Consider the following 21522-nt stretch of genomic DNA (forward strand, 5'->3'; position numbering starts at 1 on the left):
TGACAATAACTTTATAAAAACCTTTAAAGAGGTTGGAAATATTAGAGTTAATGAATCAAAGGTGATGTGAATTTGAAACATGATATTAGTCAGCTGTATTAGTTGGCTTCTTAATCTTTCAGGTGTGACAGATACACAAAACAGTGATGAAATTGAGTGAGGCAGCTGGTAACAAAACATAACATGTTTGTGTTTAATGTTTTGGTTTTGGCCTGCAGGAAAATCCCAATCCCCACATAGCATTCCAGAAAGTGCCACGGCCCACAGAGGGCTCCCACTTGAGGGTTCACATCCTCCCATTTCCCCAGATCAATGAGTGCAGAGTGCAGGAGCTGCTCCAGGAAGGCCTTGCAAGGAGTCAGGGCGCCCCCCCTGCCACTCGGGGAGACAAGAAGTGCGTCGTTCCAGCAGGTCCCCCTGTTGGTATGTTTACTTGTTCACTAATTTACCTGTTTGTCATCCTATCTCATGTGTTGAATATATAATCAGCATGGCTGCAATGTGTTGCATCCAAGAAAGATATTGAGTTACTGGAACATGTTCAGAGAAAGGCATTGAAGCTCGTGAAAGGACTAGAAAACTAGACATGCGTAGGAGCTGAGGGAACTGGGGTTGTTTAGTCTGGAGAAAAAGAGGCTGAGGGGAGACCTCATCTCTTGCTACAGCTACCTGATAGGGGGTTATAGTAAGGTGGATGTCAGTCTCTTCTCAGGTGACAAGTGGTTGGACTTAAAGTGGCCTCGAGTTATGCTGGGGTGGTTTAGATTGGATATTAGGAATAATTCTTTAAGGGAAAGTGTTGGTAGGCATTGGAATGAACTGCCAAGGGAAGTGGTGGAATTGCCATTCCTGGGGATATTGAAGAGACGTGTAGACATGGAGCTTAGGGACATGGTTTAGTGATGGACTTAGTAATGTTAGATTGATGGCTGGACTTGATGATCTTCAGGGTCTTTTCCAACATAAGTGATTCTACAATTTCATGTTCGTATGGTATTTTTAGCAATCACTGCAAACTTCAGTACATAGACTTACTCATTTGCCTTTGCAGTTTTAAAAGCCCTCTTGCATCAGACTTCAATAAGAAGTGAAACATCTAGAGTGCGATTGGCATAATTAATAACAACAGTAAAGGATTTGGTCTCAGTTGGACTGAGCCTAGTAAGTTAGGTACTTTCTTCGTCTAGCTGTGATGAATATCACCATAGGTTAATTGTATGGCTGGCTGAAACAATCTTTGAAGGTTCAGGTTTCTCATCTGGCACTAGTGGAAGATGGTGGAAATCTCTGGAAAAAGATAAAGAACAAACAAGCATATGTAATGATAATATATATATAGGTATCTAAATATAAAGAGCAGATGTACACATTTCTCAGTTTAATTTTAGAACCCCAAAAACCTCGATTCATCATATTCATCAGTCTGGATAATGGCAGAAACAAGTATATTTAGTAAACCTTCAGGACACATGAAGGTGGTAGAGCTTGCAAAGTTATTGAAGAAGGAGATTAAAGTTCCAATCAACCTTGGAAAATTAGAGTCTGTAGTCTCTGTTGAATGCTGTCCTTCTCTACTGTTTTTCTTTAGATAAAGTATTGCTCTTGCATAGGCATGATCAGCTGACTAAACAACATTTCTTCAGAAATTCATTTTCGGATTATAATGGTCATAGGGCAAACATGACCCAGCAATGTCAAGCTATTGCAAAAAATACAAACATATTAGTACAATGTATAAACAGGAGTACAGTCAGTGAACCCCATGGAGAAATCCTTTCATTGTTCTCAATAAGACCTCAGCTGGATTGTTTGTATCCATTTTTGGACAGTGGAAGACTGTCTCCGTTTTTGGTTCTGTTGGAGTGAGTCCAGAAGGCAAGAAGAATGACCAATGCTCTGGAGAATGTGACCTACGAGGAAAGATGGAGAATTGTTTAGACTGAAAATTGGAAGACTGAGGGGACACATAGTAGCAGTCTTCAATTACATAAGAGGCTGTTAAAAAGAGGGATCTTACCGCTATCTGTAGTGATAAGAAATAATGGGTGTAATTACAGCACAAAAGTCAAGTTATTTGTCAGGGAAAACTTGGTAAAATGAGGATTGTGAGGCATTTGAATGGATTTCTTGTGAAGCCAAGGAGTCTCTGTTATCACAGAACTTTGGGAACTTATTAGACAAACATGAGGAATGACATAAATACAGTTGATCCAGTCTAGGGACAGCAGGATGAACTAGATGGCCTCTTGAGGCCTGTGTCAGGCCTGTTTCTCTTTGGTTTTGCGTCACAAGAGGGTAAACTTTATTTACCTGCCTTTGCTGTTGACTAGATCATTGAATCTGTTAGCTACTGAAAGTTAAAAGGATATTCTGTTCTGCTGCCTTTCTTTAAAAGTATTTCCAGGCTAAGTGCAAGAGAAAGTTTCCTTTCTTAAAAAGTATATCTTTTTGTCAGTTTTATGTTTTTTCAAGAAATAACTTTCATACTCTTATTCCCAACTATCCTCTGTATCAAAATCCTTGGATATTAAGAGCGCATTGTTATCTACAAAAAGGGCATATTCTATGTTTATATTCTGTTTACTTGATACTAAATAGAGAAAAAGAATGCTAGATCTCCTATTCTGATTTTTCTTGAAATTCAGAAAAAAACACCACATTAAGAAAATAATCATTGTATCTCAACAAATTGGAATCTAGAAAAGAGAACAGGTCTGTTAGTTTTTATTCCATGTTACAGAATTCTTGGCATGGCCAACAAATTCTTTCAGAACAATGTAGTTATCTCCTGCTACACATGAAATGTACAAGAGTATGCAGTTCACTACAGAAGTGTGTGTGTATTTATATATGCATGCAAATATGTATTCTCTATTAATTTGTATTTATATATTTCATTAATATGTTAGCTAGTTGAGGTTGGAATCTCCTTGTGCCTGTATGAAACAAATGGAAGAAAGTAGTAAAGAGAATTTACTGCTTTAGTTGAAATTAAGAGCACTCATGAAGGTAGTATAGAAAAAAAAAATTCTATGTTCCCATCTGTATATATTTGCTTAACAGAATAAAATGGAGGGCACATTATTTATTTTTTTATTTTAAAGAACATTCTGGTATTCTTTGTGACTCTTGCAGAAGAAATTTGCTGATGTATATTCATCTTTTCTGTGATAGTTTCCATAATGGAAAAAGGAAGCACAGTTTTCAATAGTGCACAAAGGCTGGAAGTTGTTAGAAACTGCATCGCATTCATTTTTGAAAATAAGTTTTTGGAGACTGAAAAGGTAATAAAATTAAAGGTAATAAAATTAAATTTAAACTTTCCCAAGTAAGTATTAACTCTGTTAGCGTGTCAAATGGAGACTGACCTCATAACAACAAATTTTGTTTTGAAGTCTTATATTTCAAATACTATTATTTTAATAATTTAAGTGAATGAAATAAACACTAAAACTTATCTAAATGCAATATTATGTGTAATATGAGGCATATCGATTTGGAAACCTGCATGTTGATGTTTTTTTTTTTTTGCTAATTTATATTACCATCATAAATAGTGCTGTCCACATTTTTTTCTTTTCAGAAAAGGTATGTATTTTTCTGACAGTGTTGATATGAGGAATGTAACAAAAAGTATACATAGGCATTTCACTGTCAACCAATGTTCTTTTGAATATGACTCTTTGTCAATCAATGTTCTTTCAAATTTTCAGTCCAGTTAATTTTGCTATTTTTAAAAATCAATAATTTGAAAAAAACTTAGAGGTGAATATAAATATTTGGTATGTCCATTTTTGCTAAAATGTACAAGTTGTCATCATCCTTAACATCCTTATTTTTTCATGGTAAGATGCTGCCCCTTTTTCTTGATTCTGTCCATATAATTTTATAATTTTGATTCCAGAACAGTCACTCAAACTTTCACTCAAATTTAATTATGTGTATGAAAATGATAGTAAAATTATTTTCAGAAATTTTTCAGTTTCCCAGAGTATCATCTGTATACATCTCTCAGGCTATGCAGTTCAAGATAGGAAAGCAGTGTTTCTTGATTTACAAGATAACGTTATGAAAATACATACAAGAAATGTCCTAATAAAATGTGTGGCTGTCCTGAAAGAATTTTGATGCATGTGCAACACAGTAGTTCTTGATGTCTTTCAACTTGCAGGCACCTAGAAAATTTCAGTAGTGTTTTTTTGTACGCCAGCATAGTAAATTTATCCTTTGACAATAAGCTGCCATTTGATATTTATCTTTTGCTGTACGTTAAATCTACTCTAAAGGGCCACAGTTGATAATCACTGATGTAGCACTTGATACATCTTTAAAGCATTGGTATAAATATTTTATTGGCCCTAATTTAGGGTAAACTGCATAACAGTCTTGTGGCCTCAGTACTATGAGTGGTATGCATCTTCTAAAACTATTTGGTTTTCACTGTTTATCAAAAACCATGCTAGCCGGCCTTGATATGCTAACTTGAGGCCTAGCCTGGCTGGTACAGATAAAGCACGTGCTTTCATGCACAGTAATCCAGTTCTGATTTCCTGTCTGTTCAGTGCCTATCCATGATCAGTTGTTCCTATTTGCTGATGCAGGTGAGATGTCATTTAATGCATTTGAAAAAAAAAAAACAATGGAAAAAATTTAATATTTAATTTTTGATTTAGCTTGAGTCCGTTATGTGAAAGCTTGATGTCCAAGACTAGAAATCATTCAGTTGTTCTCTATACTGTCGCATGCAGTTTATTGATAAAGAAGGAATGATATTCACTGTTTTGGTGCCATTTCATTTTAATGAAGTTAGACTTTCTCGTCTCCAGACCCTGCCTGCAGCCCTGAGAGCCCTAAAAGGAAAGGCAGCTCGGCACTGTCTCACACAGGAATTAAGCCTGCATGTTAAACAAAATCGAGCAATTCTGGACCATCAGCAGTTTGACTACATAGTACGAATGATGAACTGTGCTTTGCAGGTACAATATGCGAGGTTTTGTTCTTTGGTTGTCTTTTTGTTAGTATGATAATCAAAAAATTGTTTACAGTGATGTGGACAAAATAATTGAATTATGGGGCTGTGTACTACAGTGATGTAGCAGATACTACCTGACAGTGCATTTAAGACATTTTGTAGTTCAAACGATAAAGGACAAAATGCAAAGGTCTGTACAGATCTGCCTATATGAAAAACAGAAAGAAAACTGTTTCCATTATTAATAATTTAGATATAATCAGTTCAGTATCAGTTAAGTATTGAAGTGATGTATAGTAATAGCTCTAAGTATAATTTTTTATGAATGGTGTTAGCTTTTCCAGGTCATTTTCATCTGAATTCCTAAAATGTGTAATACGCACAGCTCTGTTTAACAAAACATAAGTTTTTCTTCTTTGTCATCACAAGTGCAAACACATTTCAAGAAGAAAGCATACTTTCTAATTCCATAATAGGTGGTGGTAGCACTGCTTTTCACTCTGTCATCTTAGTTTGCCAAAAACTCACTTTAGTTGGTGTTTGCGGTTCATCTACTGAGATATTCTACAAATGAATTGCTATGTAATTTTGTGGTAAGTAAACATTAACCTGGTAGCAGTTAACTATAAGAGTAAACTATGTGGATGACTTCTTTTGACCTTCACTTGAATAATTGTTCTGATTTAGCTATATTTGTTGGCAATTCAATGCCACAAAATGCATTTTTTTATAGATACCGGTGTTCAGTCTGATATCTGAGAATGCAGTAATTTTATGTATATTTATATTTATAATGTGATCACGCTTTGTTATAATTTGCCTCCTCTTGCCGCTATCTAAGTTAGTGTGTTAGGGATCTGAGCGAGACATCAAAATATTTTAACCCCACTCACCTCTAACCTTAAAAAAAAAAAAAAAAGAAAGAAAAAAAAAAAAGAAAAAAAAGAAACTGCTAACATTATTTTGCAGCAGTGCGTTGACCCATATATTTAAAAGGTGAGTGCTAAATACAGCTTACAGGAATATAGAAATAAATTAACATTGACTGAGCAAATGCTACCTCAGGTCACTATCCAAGGCAAGTTTTGTTGTCTGTTGTATTTCTGGTTATTTACAGTAGATATTTTTCTACTATTTAGAACAATACTCAGCTTTGCGTGAGTAGTGGTGTTCAGAGTCAAATTAGCTGCATGTTGCAGATGAAGATGTCAGTCAGCTGGCTAAAAGTGCATGGCTTTTACCAGAATGCACGTTTTTGGCACAGCCATTGGCCTTTTCCAAGTTCTAAGTTTAAGTATAAAGTTAAAAGAAAAATAAAATTACCTGTGAAAGTGCATTTCTCTGCCCAAAATCATGACTAATGAAATACTGCACCTGCTCTGCATTCCAGAGTCAGAAATGTTACTTCAAACCAAAAACCATAATTTTCTAGATGTGCTACAGATTTTGGTCCTTCTCATGATTGTTCCTGGGTGAAAAAAAAGAAAAAATCCAGAGAGGTTTTCAGGCAAAAGGAAGGAAATACAAATCCCCTTTATTTGTAGCATCATAGTACAAAACAGCAGAGAAAAATGTTGAGTTGAGGAAATTTCCTTTACTGAGGAAAGAAATACTGACACCACCTCTTAAAGCAATAAAATCCAATTTTTCTGTTCAAGAAAAATTAATATTTTTTTCACAATGATTTGAAAGCCCAAGGAGGACCTTAATGCTCATAAAAATGATTTTTTTGAAGTAATATGGAAATAAAATACAATGATTGTTATTTTTCTTAATAAAGGTAGAAAATATAACTCAAATCATGCAAAGGAACCAAATATATAGATTAAGGGGGCACAATTTTTACCCTTTTATTTCCCCAGTAGTATTTTTATATCTTTGAAATGTAAAATGGAAATTTCCATTTCTCAGTAGTAAGCTTAGCCAATATGAAAACATCTGAACTCCTGACACTGGGCAGCTAGTTAGAAACAAGTATTTTCAGTACATCTACTTTTATGACATGAAATCATTTATTAAGATAAAAGCATGATTTATAATTTGTCTATGTACTTTGTTCAACTCTATTATTTGGAACAATGTGTAAATTGTGACATTTTGGAGCTTCTCTATATCAGTTAAAGACAAAAATACATTATCAAGAACTTCGTTAAGTTTGCTGCTGCTGCTTGCCATAGCGACAAGAATTCTGTTAGCTGCACGTCGTAAGACCAGGCAACTTAAACAGTGTCCGTTAAAAGATACGGAAACTTAATGTAAGAAAGATGGTCTTAACTGAAGATGTATTCAACCTTTAGGGAAATATAATGTTAATTATGATGGAATTTTGAGGGATTATGGATTGCAGTGTTGCTTTAAGACCTCACAGACCTATTGGAATTGTAGAAACTGTGCCATCAAATGTCTTTTCATAGATTTTTCTGTTAATATTAGTGTTCCCATTGAGGGAGGGAAGGGCCCGTGGGATAGCTGGTAGGTTGGGCACAGCCGTGGCTCTCTACTGGTCATACTGTACGTGGTGGGTTGAACTGGGATGTGCATGCAGCAAGTCCCAGTGTGATGGTTTTCTCTGGGAAGTACCAGTCTCTCCTGGCTCACTTGCTCATGCAGATAGGAATTCTGATGCTCTCCAGCCACCAAACCTCTGCTACTGATAGTGTGATTTGTTGCTAACAATGTGTATTTCAAGAGATACAGGTAGGCTGTTTATGGAAGTGTCTTTTGACCAAGAAGCTGTGTTATTGTCATGTATAGAGTTCTTTGTCTTACTGGGAACAGTGCCATATATTACAAAATCAGGAAGAGTGCATTCTTTATAGTTTATTGCAGATCTCTTCATTACTGTTAAGGTTTTCCTTGTTGTTTAGTTTGGTTATTTTTGTGTGCGTGTGTTTTTTTTCTTTTTTCTTTTAATAGAATGCGCTCTCTTGTTTTACTTGAGTCCATAAAAATAAAGGTCAGATACTTTTTCAGAGCTTCTATATACTCATTTAGTAGATGAAAAGTGGTATGTTAACACAATGGTGCTAATAATCCCACTGTGTATGTTGTTGCTTGTCTCCTTATAGCTGGTGTAAGGAATCCGCTACCACAATTCTTGAAAATAGATGAAGGAAGAGGAATAAATGCTCATAGCATTGCTTCAGGTTATTTTAGTGAAAGATGACGTAGGCTGTATTTCCCCAAGTATCTGATCTCTAGACATTTTGCAACTGGGAGGAGGGAAAGGAAGAGGTGTTTCACTGATTTCTCTAGAGATGACAAAACTTGGGCTTGACAGATCTCTGGCATTTGTCAGCTTGAGGCTCTCAGTCCAAGTGCAACATTCTTTTGGACTATTACTATATAGCCTATTTACAGTTTGAAAGAAATGGGCAGGACCTCGCTGCAAATTTTTAATAGGCCTATGATATATGGAACAGTACAATAGAATTTCATAAATTTTGCCTCATTTAGCAGGCATGCAGTTGCATGTCAAACCATATGGTAGACTTTAGATAGCTTTACAAATACAGTTAAGGTAAGACTTGATGCAATAGGTCAATACTGAAGTGAAAAATATGCTTTACTGGTCTCTATTCTTGTCCAGGAAGTAGTGACGATCTACTGTAGCTGAAATGTAAATGTAAGAAATATTTCTGACCATTCTTAGTAGTACAAGAATCAAAATGACATGGAGATTGTATAGCTAATTGTTTAAAGCAGATATCTTCTGATGAGGTCAATTAAATCACCAGTTAGTTGCTTTTTTCTCTCCTGCGAGTAGTCATTGGCCACTTGCTAAAAACTTTCTTTTCATTCCCTGAGTAAGAATTCTTCCCCTGACAGATCATATACTCTGAAAAGACTCTGCAGCCTGTACTACAGCAGTGGTTAGTATCTGTTATAGAAAATTATAGGAATTACGTTCTGTTCCATATATTATATAGCTTAATTACTTTTAAGCCATCTACAGTGTTGTGAAAACTCAGTGTATTGATTGGCAATTTATTCATACAGATGGCACTGTAACGTGAAATTATTTCTCTAGACATTGTTACCATGGTGTTTGTTTTCTGCTACTGAGGCAACTTCCAGAATAATTTAGAATTATGTGTAAATTCCTAGTTCTTTCTCTTTAATTTTCACTAATGAAAAGTTTTTCTCTAGCATGTTAGAAACGACTGCCAATACTTGACTTTTTTCAGCTAAAAAGGCTATTTATTATCAGAGGAATGCTTTTTCTAAGTAATTATATTTACAGCAACACATTTTATATTTAATATTAATTAAGAAATAATGACCAAAAAAAAATGTCAAGGTTGAATTTGCATACCTCTCCATTAATTAGTCACAAATCATCGACATGACTTGTCCAGACTTTCAGTTGTCTCTCTGTTTTTCTTCTGGCAGTAGCAAATGAACTTTGTATTTTGAAACATAGCAGCACTTAGTTTGATAAAATGGCAGTAAAGGCAAAAAGAGGCCTGAAGATTCTCCCATTGTATAGGGGGAGGGTACTTGATAATCACAACTAATAATTTTTATGTTTAAAAATACATTCTAAACAATTTGCATAGAATACTGAACAATAACAATAAGCCTTGGTAAAAAAAAAAAAAAATTGTTTTGGCAGAAAAATTCTCTTCAGATAATTAGTGCAGGACTATGAGCTAGCTTCCTTTGGTAGTTGGAACAGATAAAACTTTTCATTTAAAATCTCCGAAACTAAGATGATGTAATTTAACATTTCCTGTGTAAGATGTTGGACAGTAATACTGCCTAGCTGCACATTAATGCAAATATGTGTCAAATTGGAAAACACCTGTGCCCAGGACATCTGAAATACTTAATCTAAATGTGGTTAAAGTGGAAATAAAGTACATAAAACTGAATAATATATAAATACTTCCAAAATTATTGTTATTAGGTGTAGGAAAGGGATGTTGCCTTCTAATGATGTGATTTAATCTGGCAACCTACACAATCATCAATACTGTTTTAGGTCCTGATTTGCTCTGGTGTTGCATCTGTGTGAATACACATCTCTTGTACTAGTGTAACTGAGGGAATATCTTTAATAGTAGACAAATTGTTCATAATTTTAACACTTTAGATAATATCTAATAAATTACTAAGGCTTTCGATAGTGGTAATAGGCAGAGATTTAAAGGACTACTCTTAAGTTTTTCCCCATATTTATCTTTGAAATACAGTATTCTGAGTACTCTAAAAGCATACTTAGAGTTTACAGTATAGAAAACAAAGGCGGGAAGTCATACTAGCAACCAGGGCAAAATTAAAATTTTAACCTGCATTAGGTTACGCTACACATACATCTGGGGCAGCATCTTTTCTTTGACAATGGCCAAAAGCGGGTAAAAGATAGTATTGACAAATTTTCTTTCTGGAATTTCTCTTATGACCCTTCAGTATTGCTTTGGTATAATATGGTCCTCTTTCTAGCATTTACTATTCAGGCTACTGTGAAAGAAACTTTAATATACAAAATTAGAGTAATGGCATTCCATAAACTTTTTTTCTTATGTAAATAACATTGTCAGCAGATGAAGTTTAAAACTTGTCAGTCTCAGAATTCAGTTTTGCAAATACTGTCCAATAACAAGAAAGATTTTATTACTCCTGAGAGAAAATCAACCATGTGTGTGTCATATGATTCAAATTCTTGGCAATATAAAGGTTAAATGAACTTGCATTTCTCATATTTTATGTTGAAAACTACATTGCCAAACATCTTTCTTTTGGAGGGTTATAGTAGGTCTTTCTTCTTTCAAGACTTTTATTTCATGGCCTGCCTTTTGTTACTCAGTTTGACTTGTGTTCCTGGAATCAGAGACTCTCAGAAATAATATTTGAGCAGCGGCAATATTAGAAAGTCTTTTAAGGTATTTTGAAACAGAAAATTTGTCATGAAGAGAAATCATGGGAGTTTAACAGCGCCACGCTTAATTCTATTAATTCATCAGTTCTTAACACCTTGATCTTGTTCATCCTGTTAGACATAGTCATGATACTATTTAAATGAAAGAAAGACCTTTCTTGGTCTTCAGTGTTTAAGACTTGGACTTGAAGCTTCCAGATTTAACTCCATATCATACTGTAGATTTATTTCTTTATTTTTGTCACAAGAAGCTTGTCATACTGTTTCTCTGATCCATGTTTTCTCACCCCCAAAGAAGAAACAACAGTTTTGCTAATCCTGCTGACTTTTCAGGAGTCCACCTATACTGTTCTGGACTGCATAAAAGAAGCTGCTATTTCTGAGTCTTTCTGATGATGTCTTTTTTATAAGAAACTGCAAGGTACTTTAATATCATTGCACGTGGCTGAACTGATAGCACTCACATAGTTTTTCTAGAAAAACAAAACAGTAAGTATATTGAAAAAGGCTGTATTGCTGATCAGTTCTTATTTTTCTTTTCTTTGCTCTGAGGAACATAATGTTATGTACTCATGTTATCTCATGGGATGCCCACACAGTCAAGGCAAAATCAATTCATAGGTGTCTTTCTGCCAAATACAGAAAATACAGTTTCTTTCTTTGCAGGACTGTTCGTGTATGCATTCATAAAGTAGGTACCTGTGTCCTACTTTCACTCAACATTGCAGTGTTTTTAGCTTTATTACTGCTGTTAGAAGACCAGTCTGCAGTTACCTTGTCTGCAGGGACCAAGGGAAATGACCACCTTGACACAGCAATGGCCATGACTATTCTTCTGCGGGCCAGGACTCTCTCTGCAGAGCTGGCCCCATCCAAGTAATTCCTTTTTGTTTGGGCAGCAGTCTCTGTGGAGGGGCATCTGGCTGTTTCTGCATACATGTATCCAGACAACCAAGGTGGTTGTCTCAGACTGTGTTAAACTGCCTCTGCAGTTTAGTCGGGAATTTCTTTGTCTGATAGCTGCACAGCAGAAACCCACAGCCTCTTTTCAGGCTGGCACTGGGCTAGCAGAGGGGTGTTCAGAGATGAGTTCCTATGTGGCCAGGCACCTCCTAAATTGCTGTTTGCTTGGAGACTTCCAAGCCCTTGCTTCTGGAAAGCTAAAAGTAATTGCGACTTCTGCTCAGACTTAGATTCTGTTACTATTGTGCAAGACCGTTACTTAAAGAAAAAGGGGACGATTGGCAGTAATGAGAGTCCTATGATGTGCTGTCCATATATACCTATATATGCATATGTGTGTATATACAAATATATATTTGTGTGTGTACATGCCTTCAATCTCTCTCCATCTCAGCTTCTCAACAAAATGTGTTGTAATATAAATACACACACACACATATATAAAATCATTAGTAACAGAGAATTTAATCATGAGGGTAGATGAATATGCATCTTGAACAGACACCTTAAGGACTCTGGTTACACAGAATCCTCCAGTTTTGCCCAGCCACCTTGTTAGTAATGTGAAAAGGGATGAAAAGCAGAAGAATAAAAATGTGATGGTGTCTGTCTTTCTGTTTATCTTTCTGCCATAGATATAATTTGTTTTCTAGCCTGCCATCTGTGGGATTAGTGGTTATGTCTTCGTTATAAGCAAATACCAGTGCAGGATTCAACCTCTTTTTTATTATTATTTTTTAAAGGGTCTCTGGGTAGTATTTTAGTACAAATATTACATGATAGTAGGGTGTTGTTGTTTACATAAGAATAAGCAAAAATGCGTGAGCAGAGGCAGCCCAGCTCCTCTGGTTGATTGCCAGCTCACTGTGCGTCAGCCGGACTGGCCAGAACAAGCTGGAACCGGCTGGAACCGGTTGGAACTGGCTTTGACCAGCCCGGGGCACCTGCACCCTCAGTCAGTCCGTGTGGTGCCTTCAGAGGCACAAGCGAAATTAAGGCCCTGAAGCAAAACAACAAGAAGAGGTATTTTAAGAGTTGTGAAGATCTTAAAGATGTTTTTAGCAGATCTTATGTGACATTTACATAGCAATGTAAGCATTTTGGAAAAAAATACAGTATATGGTATCCAAAGGGCAGACAGCTGGTCTGTGTCTGGGTTGCGTTGACTTCAGGCAGGTCATAGCTAGTTTGCAGATAACTAAAAATGTGATACCCTTTAAAAAGGGTATATGCCCTTTAAAATGGGGTACCCCTGAAGCAGCAGACCTCCAGACTCCAAAGGAGGGTGTCACAAAAGGTGGCCCCTTGTCAGGGTTGAGGAGAGGGCTACAACCCCACGCTGCCGGCCAGCTCTCTGGGACGTTGGTTTGCAGACAGGTCAGTGCTCCTCATGGGCGTCTGCTATCACTGGCCTTTCTTCGGGCCTCCAGTATTTGCTGTTAATGCATGGCAAGCTTGCATGTGTTTGCTCACACATAGATATCTTATTGAAACCATGCAGCTTCTTGACGTGGTAGGCTCTAACTGCTCTTAAGTGTTCATTACTGTTAATTGCATCCTTGTGGTTGCCACGCATTTCTAATAACTCTTATGTTCTAAATATTTTTGGTTGTCTTGATGAAAAGCAGACGTGTGCATGTATGCTACTCACTGTTGTAAATAAAATAGGTCTGGTTTAGGAATTGTGTTATACTGCTGTGTAGTTATTCTGTAGCCTGCCCATGAAAGAGGTGGACTGATGAAAGGTAGGTTTGTTTTTGTTTTGTTTTTTTTTTAAGGAAAAAAAAGTTTTTGATGTTGAAAGAAGTAGGCATTTTGCTAATAAAACAAGTTACGTGAAATCAGTGACTTCTGTTTTCACGAGTTTTATATTTAAAGAAAATATGAAACGAATTCATGGAAAATATTCTTATTTTAAATGTTATGTGTATATATAATTTGTATTTCAGTACATTGATATTATACAGTATAGATTTGTGTGTAACACTGTCAAGCATATGTATATGCACTTAATCAGTTTTTTGTCACTTTTTATACAATAAGTAACAAAATACAGAGTAGTATTGATGTACAGTACCCAGACATTGAACATACTTCTGTGGTGGCTGCCAATATGCATGTATGTATGTAGGTTTAGTTCGGTCTTTTGTTACTAAGATGAATGGCAAGAGTTTTTCTGTCTGACATAGTGTCTCACTCTGGGCTTCCCCACCTGCACATCGCCCTTCAAATAACTGTGAAAGTGAGGTGTATTAGAGGAGCTGAAAGAGAATGCTTTCCTGCTCTGCCAGCAAGGCGTGTTCTCCCTTGATTATTGGTAGTGCTCAACTTACCAGAAGAAACATGCCATATAGAAGACTGGTTCGTTATTCCTTTGAGGAACTTTTTGAAGTTGTTTGTTTTAAAATGGTTTCTTTCTCAGGAATTTGCATCAAAAATGCCAGTGTGCTGTAAGATGATCATCTTTTATTTATTTTTCACATAAGTCATTTCTAAACCAGAACATTGAAATATATTAGGAGTCTTCTAATCATTTGGTTCCTATGATGTTTGTATAACCTTTGGTTTAAACAATTGAAATCTTGGCTGCTTGTATTCAAAAACTGAAGTGTGATGTTGAGATAAATACCATAAAATACAGCAGAGTTCTGGGTTTTGTCAATATTTGATGTAAACTTTCACAAATGCATTACTATGACGAGCATAAAGTGACGAACGTAGGTGGCGTATGTGTGATATTTTTAAGGAAACAGGCATCAGAAGAAAAAAAATCATTACAATAATAGACATACCTCTACTGTTACATAACCAAAATGTGTACAAAGTTTTAAGAACAAAAATACAAAAGATACAAACAAAAGAACATGTGATATTCTACATAAATTGTAAAAAAAAAAAAAAATAAATCTGGCACTTGTTGACATAAATTTTTATTATTATAGCCCAGATCTATGACTTGCATGAATTGTTTTTTAGGATGCATGGGAGAATACTATGTAAACAAGCTGTGGTGAAGATTACTTTTTGTATTTCCCCACCATAAGCAGTCTATAGTAGACTGTCAAATCATACTAGTCTATACTAGACTAGTCAAATCATACTAGATCACCTCTTACTTTTTTTGTAATAATAACATACTAAAAATCAACCTTTATTATGAGGGATGCCATGGTTTTTAACATTTATTCTTTAGAAAGAAATCTTTCCTATCTTAAAATATTCTGTCTACCTTTGAACGTTAGGCCTCTGAGTTTTACGTTCGATGCTTCCTTTGACAATACCGATGATTTTAATTCTCAACAAATCTTCATTTTTCTGTGTACACATCTAACACCTTATATTTCTAATACATTAATGTAATTCCTAATGTTATATGTTTTTTCCTATACTTTTAAGTCTTCCAGATTTCTTTTCTATAAATACCACTCACGCTTTGGTATTTTTCATTTGTACAAGAAGATTAGCATTAGTACAGTCTAGATTCACAGATGGCAGAAATATGATGCTATGCACATGTTTCTTGGATCAGTACACTTGCCCATGTGCCAGCAGAAGTTGGGGTTCATACCCTTAAACTAAGACTTTACTGTTTTTTTTTATTTTATTATTAGAACAGAGGCAAAACAAGTGGTTGTTTTGGGCATTTTTTGTTCATAAGAAGACAAAGCATGTTAATGCAGGCAAAACTAATGGACTAAAATAGCCCTTAATTTATTGTTTTCAGGCCAAATTGAAGATTCTAAACTATTGATTTCTTTGGAATTTAGTCCATTTTATTTATGAAGTTAAAAGGTATAATTGCTTTTGTAAAAAACAATTTAAAGGAAAATATTTATTTTAATGGACTATTTTGGAGCCTTTCCTTTGTCATTTGGGAATAGCTGAAATACTAACCATATGTATTTCTGTTTAAAAGCCACAGGCCGCAATAACAGTTATGTTAACGCAATTTGTTACTTAGCCTCTGAATTGTATGTGTAGGAAAGTCATAGACTTTGATCCTGACTCGATTATGATAGATGGCTGTTACCTTCCCAATCCCCTATTTGTTTCGCCTCAGCCCCTACAGAGATAGATACCATGTAAAACATTATTTTCTGTGAAGAAGACTGACAGTAGGCTTGTGGTTTTTAAGTTACTTTTCACAACCTCTTAGGCATGGTTAGTGGGTAAGCAGTGTTGCATGGATCAAAAACATGAAAACTGTAACTGCAGAGAATATCAAAAACAGGATGCTGAGAGATATTCTGAGAATCACTTCTTTGATTGTCTGTATTTCAGCTAAGCTTTTAAGAAAGGCACTCAGACTGCCACATGCATTTTGTACATACTTACTGCAAAGAACTGCTTAAGGATAATTTGGTATAAAATGCCATATAACAGATATGAATTTGATCTATTTTGTGTAATTTCTAGTATCAAAAGGAAGATAAAACATGCATATGAAAACAATAGGCATCAGAACTGATTCACTTAAAATCAGTCAAGCAAACTACTCATGAAAAATGATCTTATGGAAAGATGAAAGATCCTACATGAGGTCTAATCATGGTGCCATTGGTGGTACTCATTCTTGGCTTCAAAACTGGGGGCATTCTGTTCTTACTATTAAGAGCAGATATACTAAAATAAATGTATTCTGATCATCTTTTTTTATCCAAAAATTCACTTTTAATAGCCTACTTGAAATTTATCTCTTGTGAGGTCACTTAGGAGTAAAACTGTGGGGAGGATTGCTCATTCTTGGATATGCTTTTCCACAAGAGCCTGTGAAAGTTTCTGCAGCCAGAAGTTTTCTGTGTTGTCCACAAACTTTTGATGTCACTTGCCGGCTATTCAGGTTTTATCCATCTCCATAAATACTGTTATATAGCATGATTTTTTGGAGAAGGGCATTAGGATTTGTTGGAGAGGGGGGCTTTTTTCCAAGCCATCTTGAACCAAATCCTATTTAATGAATGTTCCTAAGTCAACAGGCATTGGGACGGGTTGTCCAGGGAGGTGGTGGAGTCACCATCCCTGGGGGTGTTTAAGGAAAGGTTGGACGTGGTGCTTAGGGACATGGTCTAGTGGGTGACATTGGTAGGGGGTGGTTGGACCAGGTCATCTTCGAGGTCTTTTCAAACCTTTATGATTCTATGATAACATATTTTCTTGGTGTATATTGCTTCCATAACAGCTTAAAAATTTTGGTTTCAGTTACAGATAACATATGCTTAAGAGAGCACGGAGAGAAATAAAGATGCCTGCTAGGTGAGAGAGGGAGTATAGTAAGGAGTGTCACATGCTTCCCATTAATTTTTGGCAAAGGGCCTCTTCTGTATTTTCCATCTTAACCAAAACAAAACCAAACCAACCAACCAAACAAACAAAAGACAACAACAGAAAACAAGCAAAAAGACAAACAAACAAAAGCCTTGAATCTCCTGCATCTATTCCTATTGGATTTTCAAAATTTAAAAAAAAAAAGAAAGAATTGTAGCTCAGTTCTTTGGTCAGTAAAAAGAATCTGACCTTAGATGTCCCTGGGGGTAGTTGAAATTCTGGTAAAGCCTGTAATCTTCATGGTAGTGATGAAATGTCATTGGCTACTCGGGCACTAGTCTAACAAGAAAGAAATCTCAAACAAATTAATTTCCAGATAAGGCATTTTAAGTCATAACCTAAATGCATTAAAAATTCTGTAAAAATTTTCCTGAGGAGAGGCTTTCAAAAACTTACTGAAAAGGCAAAATGCAACATTTGATCATGAACGTTAATACCAATTGCAAAAACCTTTAGCTTGTGTCATACCACTGTAAAACATGGCTCTATCACAATTTTGTATGAATATGTAACTTTTAGAAATAAAAATTGAAGTGCTTAGATGAAAATGAATTTTGGTTGGCAGTGTATAGAAAAACTAGAGCAGTTAGCAGCATTTCTAATATGTATTAATAGCAAAAATGTTGATACATTTCTTTTCTTAGCATACAGCTTTGAGTTCAGGAACAGATGTCTGGAAGCTTGTTCTATGTTCTTTCTTCGTCTCCTTTTTATCCTTCTTTACCCTTTGTTTCAGCACAAGAAAACGTCTCTGTTCTTTTTTGCCCTTCTTGTTATTTACTTTCTCGTATTGAGTGTAGAATCATAGAACAGCCCAGGTTGAAAGGAACTTCAAAAGATCATCATGTCCAACCTAAGGCTGAGGATGTTGATTTTCTGTGTCTAAGACCAAGATAACAGGTAAGTTCTCTCATTTAGTGGGGTTGAAGGATATTAAGGTTGGTGTATTTTTGGTTTTCCAGGCAAGTGAAGCCATTGAAGTTTTTACTTTTTCTGAGCTTTAAGCTATTACCTAGATAGATCACTGATGATTTTAGGATCCAGGTCTCACATTCTGTATGTCTGATGACCTGCTTTGTTTTTTCACACTTTAGTTTTTCTCTATTCTTTTCACTGTGTCTGGCAGTCACCATTTGGCAGTCATTTTTTAATTACTATGAAATCTCTTGTGTTTATTTTATCATCAATCCATAGTCATTTCTCCAGCTTTTGTTTCCTCATGACAGACAACCAAATTTACTAATTGTTATTGCAAAATAGTTTTATCTTTGGGGATAACTGAGAGGTGTTTCCTTAATTTAATATTTCTTCATGTCTTGATTTGAATCTCTCGGGTTATGGGACTCTTATGTATTTGTTCCAGAAATGTTTGCGGTACTGTAGGCTCTTCTGTGATCATACAAAGATTACAATATTACCATATAGATTTCCTTTATCTCACATCAGTGATCACTGGAATGCTAGTAGAAGCAGGCAGGTAGGATGCTTTTCTGACTACTGTGTCTGTTCCAACTGCCCTGCCTTGAGCTGGCTGCCCAGGACCATATCCAGGCAGCTTTTAAAGATCTCCAGGGAGGGGGACTCCACAGCCTCTCTTGGCAACCTGTGCCACTGCTCAGAGATTTTCATCTAAATCAGATGTGAAGCACCTCCATCCTATTGCTACAGCAATGGTGAATGTTGGCCGACACTTAAGTGTCATGTTTAAAGTCAGGAAAAAAACATGAACTTTGAAGGCAATGGTGAATTCTCTGGAAAACTTGGAAAAATATTTTTATGGTTGTATACCTGATAGTTGATATGTTATCACCAACAAAAGTAAGAACTTTTAATCTTTGCATTCTTGTAATTTGTAAAAGTTTATCAAGTTTAACATATTTTATGAGACAACAACTGTATGTAAATATTGTATATACATGTTTATTTAATACAGTGAATCTCTCAAAACATGTTACCTTACAAAATTTTGGCACTTGCAGCTTTCTACTTAATTCATTCCACAAATAAACATAAACATAGATAATTAGTTATTATAAGAGAAAAATACTTAATTTTGCCTATGTTGCTGTAAAAATATGGAATAAGCAGATTACTGCCTTGCAATTATTCCCAGTTATAAAGTTTAATGAAAATACTGTAAGTGGAGGTCTAATCTTGAGTGATACCCAAGGAGGGGGGAAAAAAGAGAAGACTGTTTTGGAGTGGAGTCAAACTGATGTAAATATTTATGGATTTAATTTATAAATTAATTAGTGTAAATAGAAGATAACAAATGAGATCAATTGCAGATTGAACCATGACTGCAGAGTGGTGAGATAATTTTCAGACGATGTAATTTGTGTAATGTTTGTGCCAGAGGAGCTTTGCCTGGTCAGAGGGAGGAGTCTGTCAGTCCTCTACACGCCTGTGGCACATCAAAATGTTTTCTATTCACACACTAAAATCTTTGCAATTTTCCTCACCTCACTGAAAATGTAGCAAGTTTGCTGTTCAGTTCATGTGCCATTACTCAGGTCGATCCAGTAGTACTGCTGCAAGTGCCATATTGTGCTGTCTGGGATCTTTCCAGGTTGATGAATCTGTTTATATATAATGTACTCTTGGGAGTAGCTTAGAGTGCATGTCACTGCATTCTGTATGCTAGAACACCACTGCATCATCACATTAATCGTCTCACTCCTCAAATGGGCATCAATATACTGCACAGTAGCATTGTACTGTGCTTTTGCATCCGTCTCTGTTACTGTGCAGTCATATAGAAAACACAAATAATTCTTATTTATTATTTTATCTTCCATGGAGAGGAGAAGGTTCAAAGAACTTTAGGAAAAGAATGGTAAATACGAGTATTTCGAAGTTTTTATTGAATGGTTGACTAAGATGGCACAACTGGATGTATTAGAATACTAAATCAAAAACTGTGGTCTTAAATCTCCTTCCAAAACACCCAAGAATAAAATTAAGTCCTTCAGCAGCTTTTCACTACACGCTCCTATTTTTCAGCCGTTGCAATCTGGCTCATCCTTCTGAAAGCTCCAGCTGAATTTGTGGAAGGATTTTTAAGCAGCATGAATGTAATTCAGATTAATACTTGATTATTATTTCACTGTATCCCAAACTGTCTTGTCTGAACTTTTCCTTCACATTGCCATTTACTGTACTTCCATAGCAGGACTCCCCTTTCCCTGTATTATTTTTCCCTATCATCTCAAGAAGATAGTAACAAAACAGTAAGGTGTTTGGAGTAAGCCCCTTAGGAGGGAAGATCAGGTAGTCTAGGAGAACATCTGTTAGTATAAAAACAAAAATGTATTAGTTCACAACTCAAAAGCTGACAAAGGCCTTTTCTGTGGCTAGTTTAGCTGAACACTTTTAGTAGCAAAGATTTAGAAATCTACAGAACAGAAAAATACTGTACCGAGATTTCTTATGGTTTGTATCAGACAAACAATTTTGCTGGAAGGCAGAGCTACCCTGACATTACTACTGAACTTCTGCTTCTTTGGTCCACACAGCAAGCTCAAGGACTTATTTCCCTCTCTAGCACTGCTCACACTGCAGAACTTTATACAGGGAACAGGAATTTGTTTCAAGAACATCCAAGCATGTCTCTTCAACTAGATGTACAAACCAGTATATTTTGGGAGCTTACTTTTTCACTTCTGTGACCAAGTGGAGGAGTTGCTTCAAAGTATTCTAATCTTCAGATTTCCTGGAGCCATTTGAAATTCCCCAGAAGAAGTACTAATATAAGAAGTTTTAAGACTGAAAGAAGTGGAGGATAGTTTTACAGTTGTCAGTTCAAAATTGTTTTACAGTTTCTGCCACTGTCTTTATTTCTCCCTTACAAGAAATGTTTCACACTTGTTTTGATCTATATTCTTAGAAAAACAAGCATTCATTAACATTAAAGGCACTAAGTTTTAATAACAGCTTCATAGAAACACAGTTCCCACACGTCATATGCACTTACCATACTTGTCGTATTGAACCACAAAAAGTGTAAGATTTCAAATAAAGCCTGTATCCATAAGAAAGAAGCTGCTGCTCATGCAGTGGAAAGTACAATATGTACACTTAAAGTACTTCATAATAAGTTAAATGAAACTTCTATCTTTTTCTAAGTTTTATTTTCCATAGTTTAAATATTTCTATTAGAATGTATATATGTCATTGATGAATGTTATCTTGGAAGGAACACTTTACTAAATCAAGCAGCTCTTGAAAAGTCTGAATCTCTTGAGCTTTCAAGGCTTTTCAAAAGCATTCTTTCTTGCTCACACAGATTTGATGTGTTAATTGAGATGGACATTGCTTAACAACATGCTCCCTAACCCTTCCTAACATATGTCCTTCAGTTTCTCCAGTTTGCTTTAGGTAT

The 21522-nt window shown here is 35.7% G+C and overlaps 1 protein-coding gene across 6 annotated transcripts in view; it reads left to right on the forward strand.

Annotated features, from left to right (window-relative positions):
• The window catches only part of SBF2 (SET binding factor 2), a 260328-nt gene that overhangs the window by 156967 nt on the left and 81839 nt on the right, over positions 1-21522 (forward strand). For all 6 annotated transcript variants that reach the window (XM_035550135.1, XM_035550137.1, XM_035550136.1 and 3 more), the window contains 3 exons: positions 219-423; positions 3175-3284; positions 4827-4976. In XM_035550135.1, the coding sequence (XP_035406028.1) occupies positions 219-423; positions 3175-3284; positions 4827-4976 (465 nt within the window). The remainder of the gene's footprint in view (positions 1-218; positions 424-3174; positions 3285-4826; positions 4977-21522) is intronic.

The sequence above is a fragment of the Cygnus atratus genome, chromosome 5 (genome assembly GCF_013377495.2).
Source record: "Cygnus atratus isolate AKBS03 ecotype Queensland, Australia chromosome 5, CAtr_DNAZoo_HiC_assembly, whole genome shotgun sequence".
NCBI lineage: Eukaryota > Metazoa > Chordata > Aves > Anseriformes > Anatidae > Cygnus > Cygnus atratus.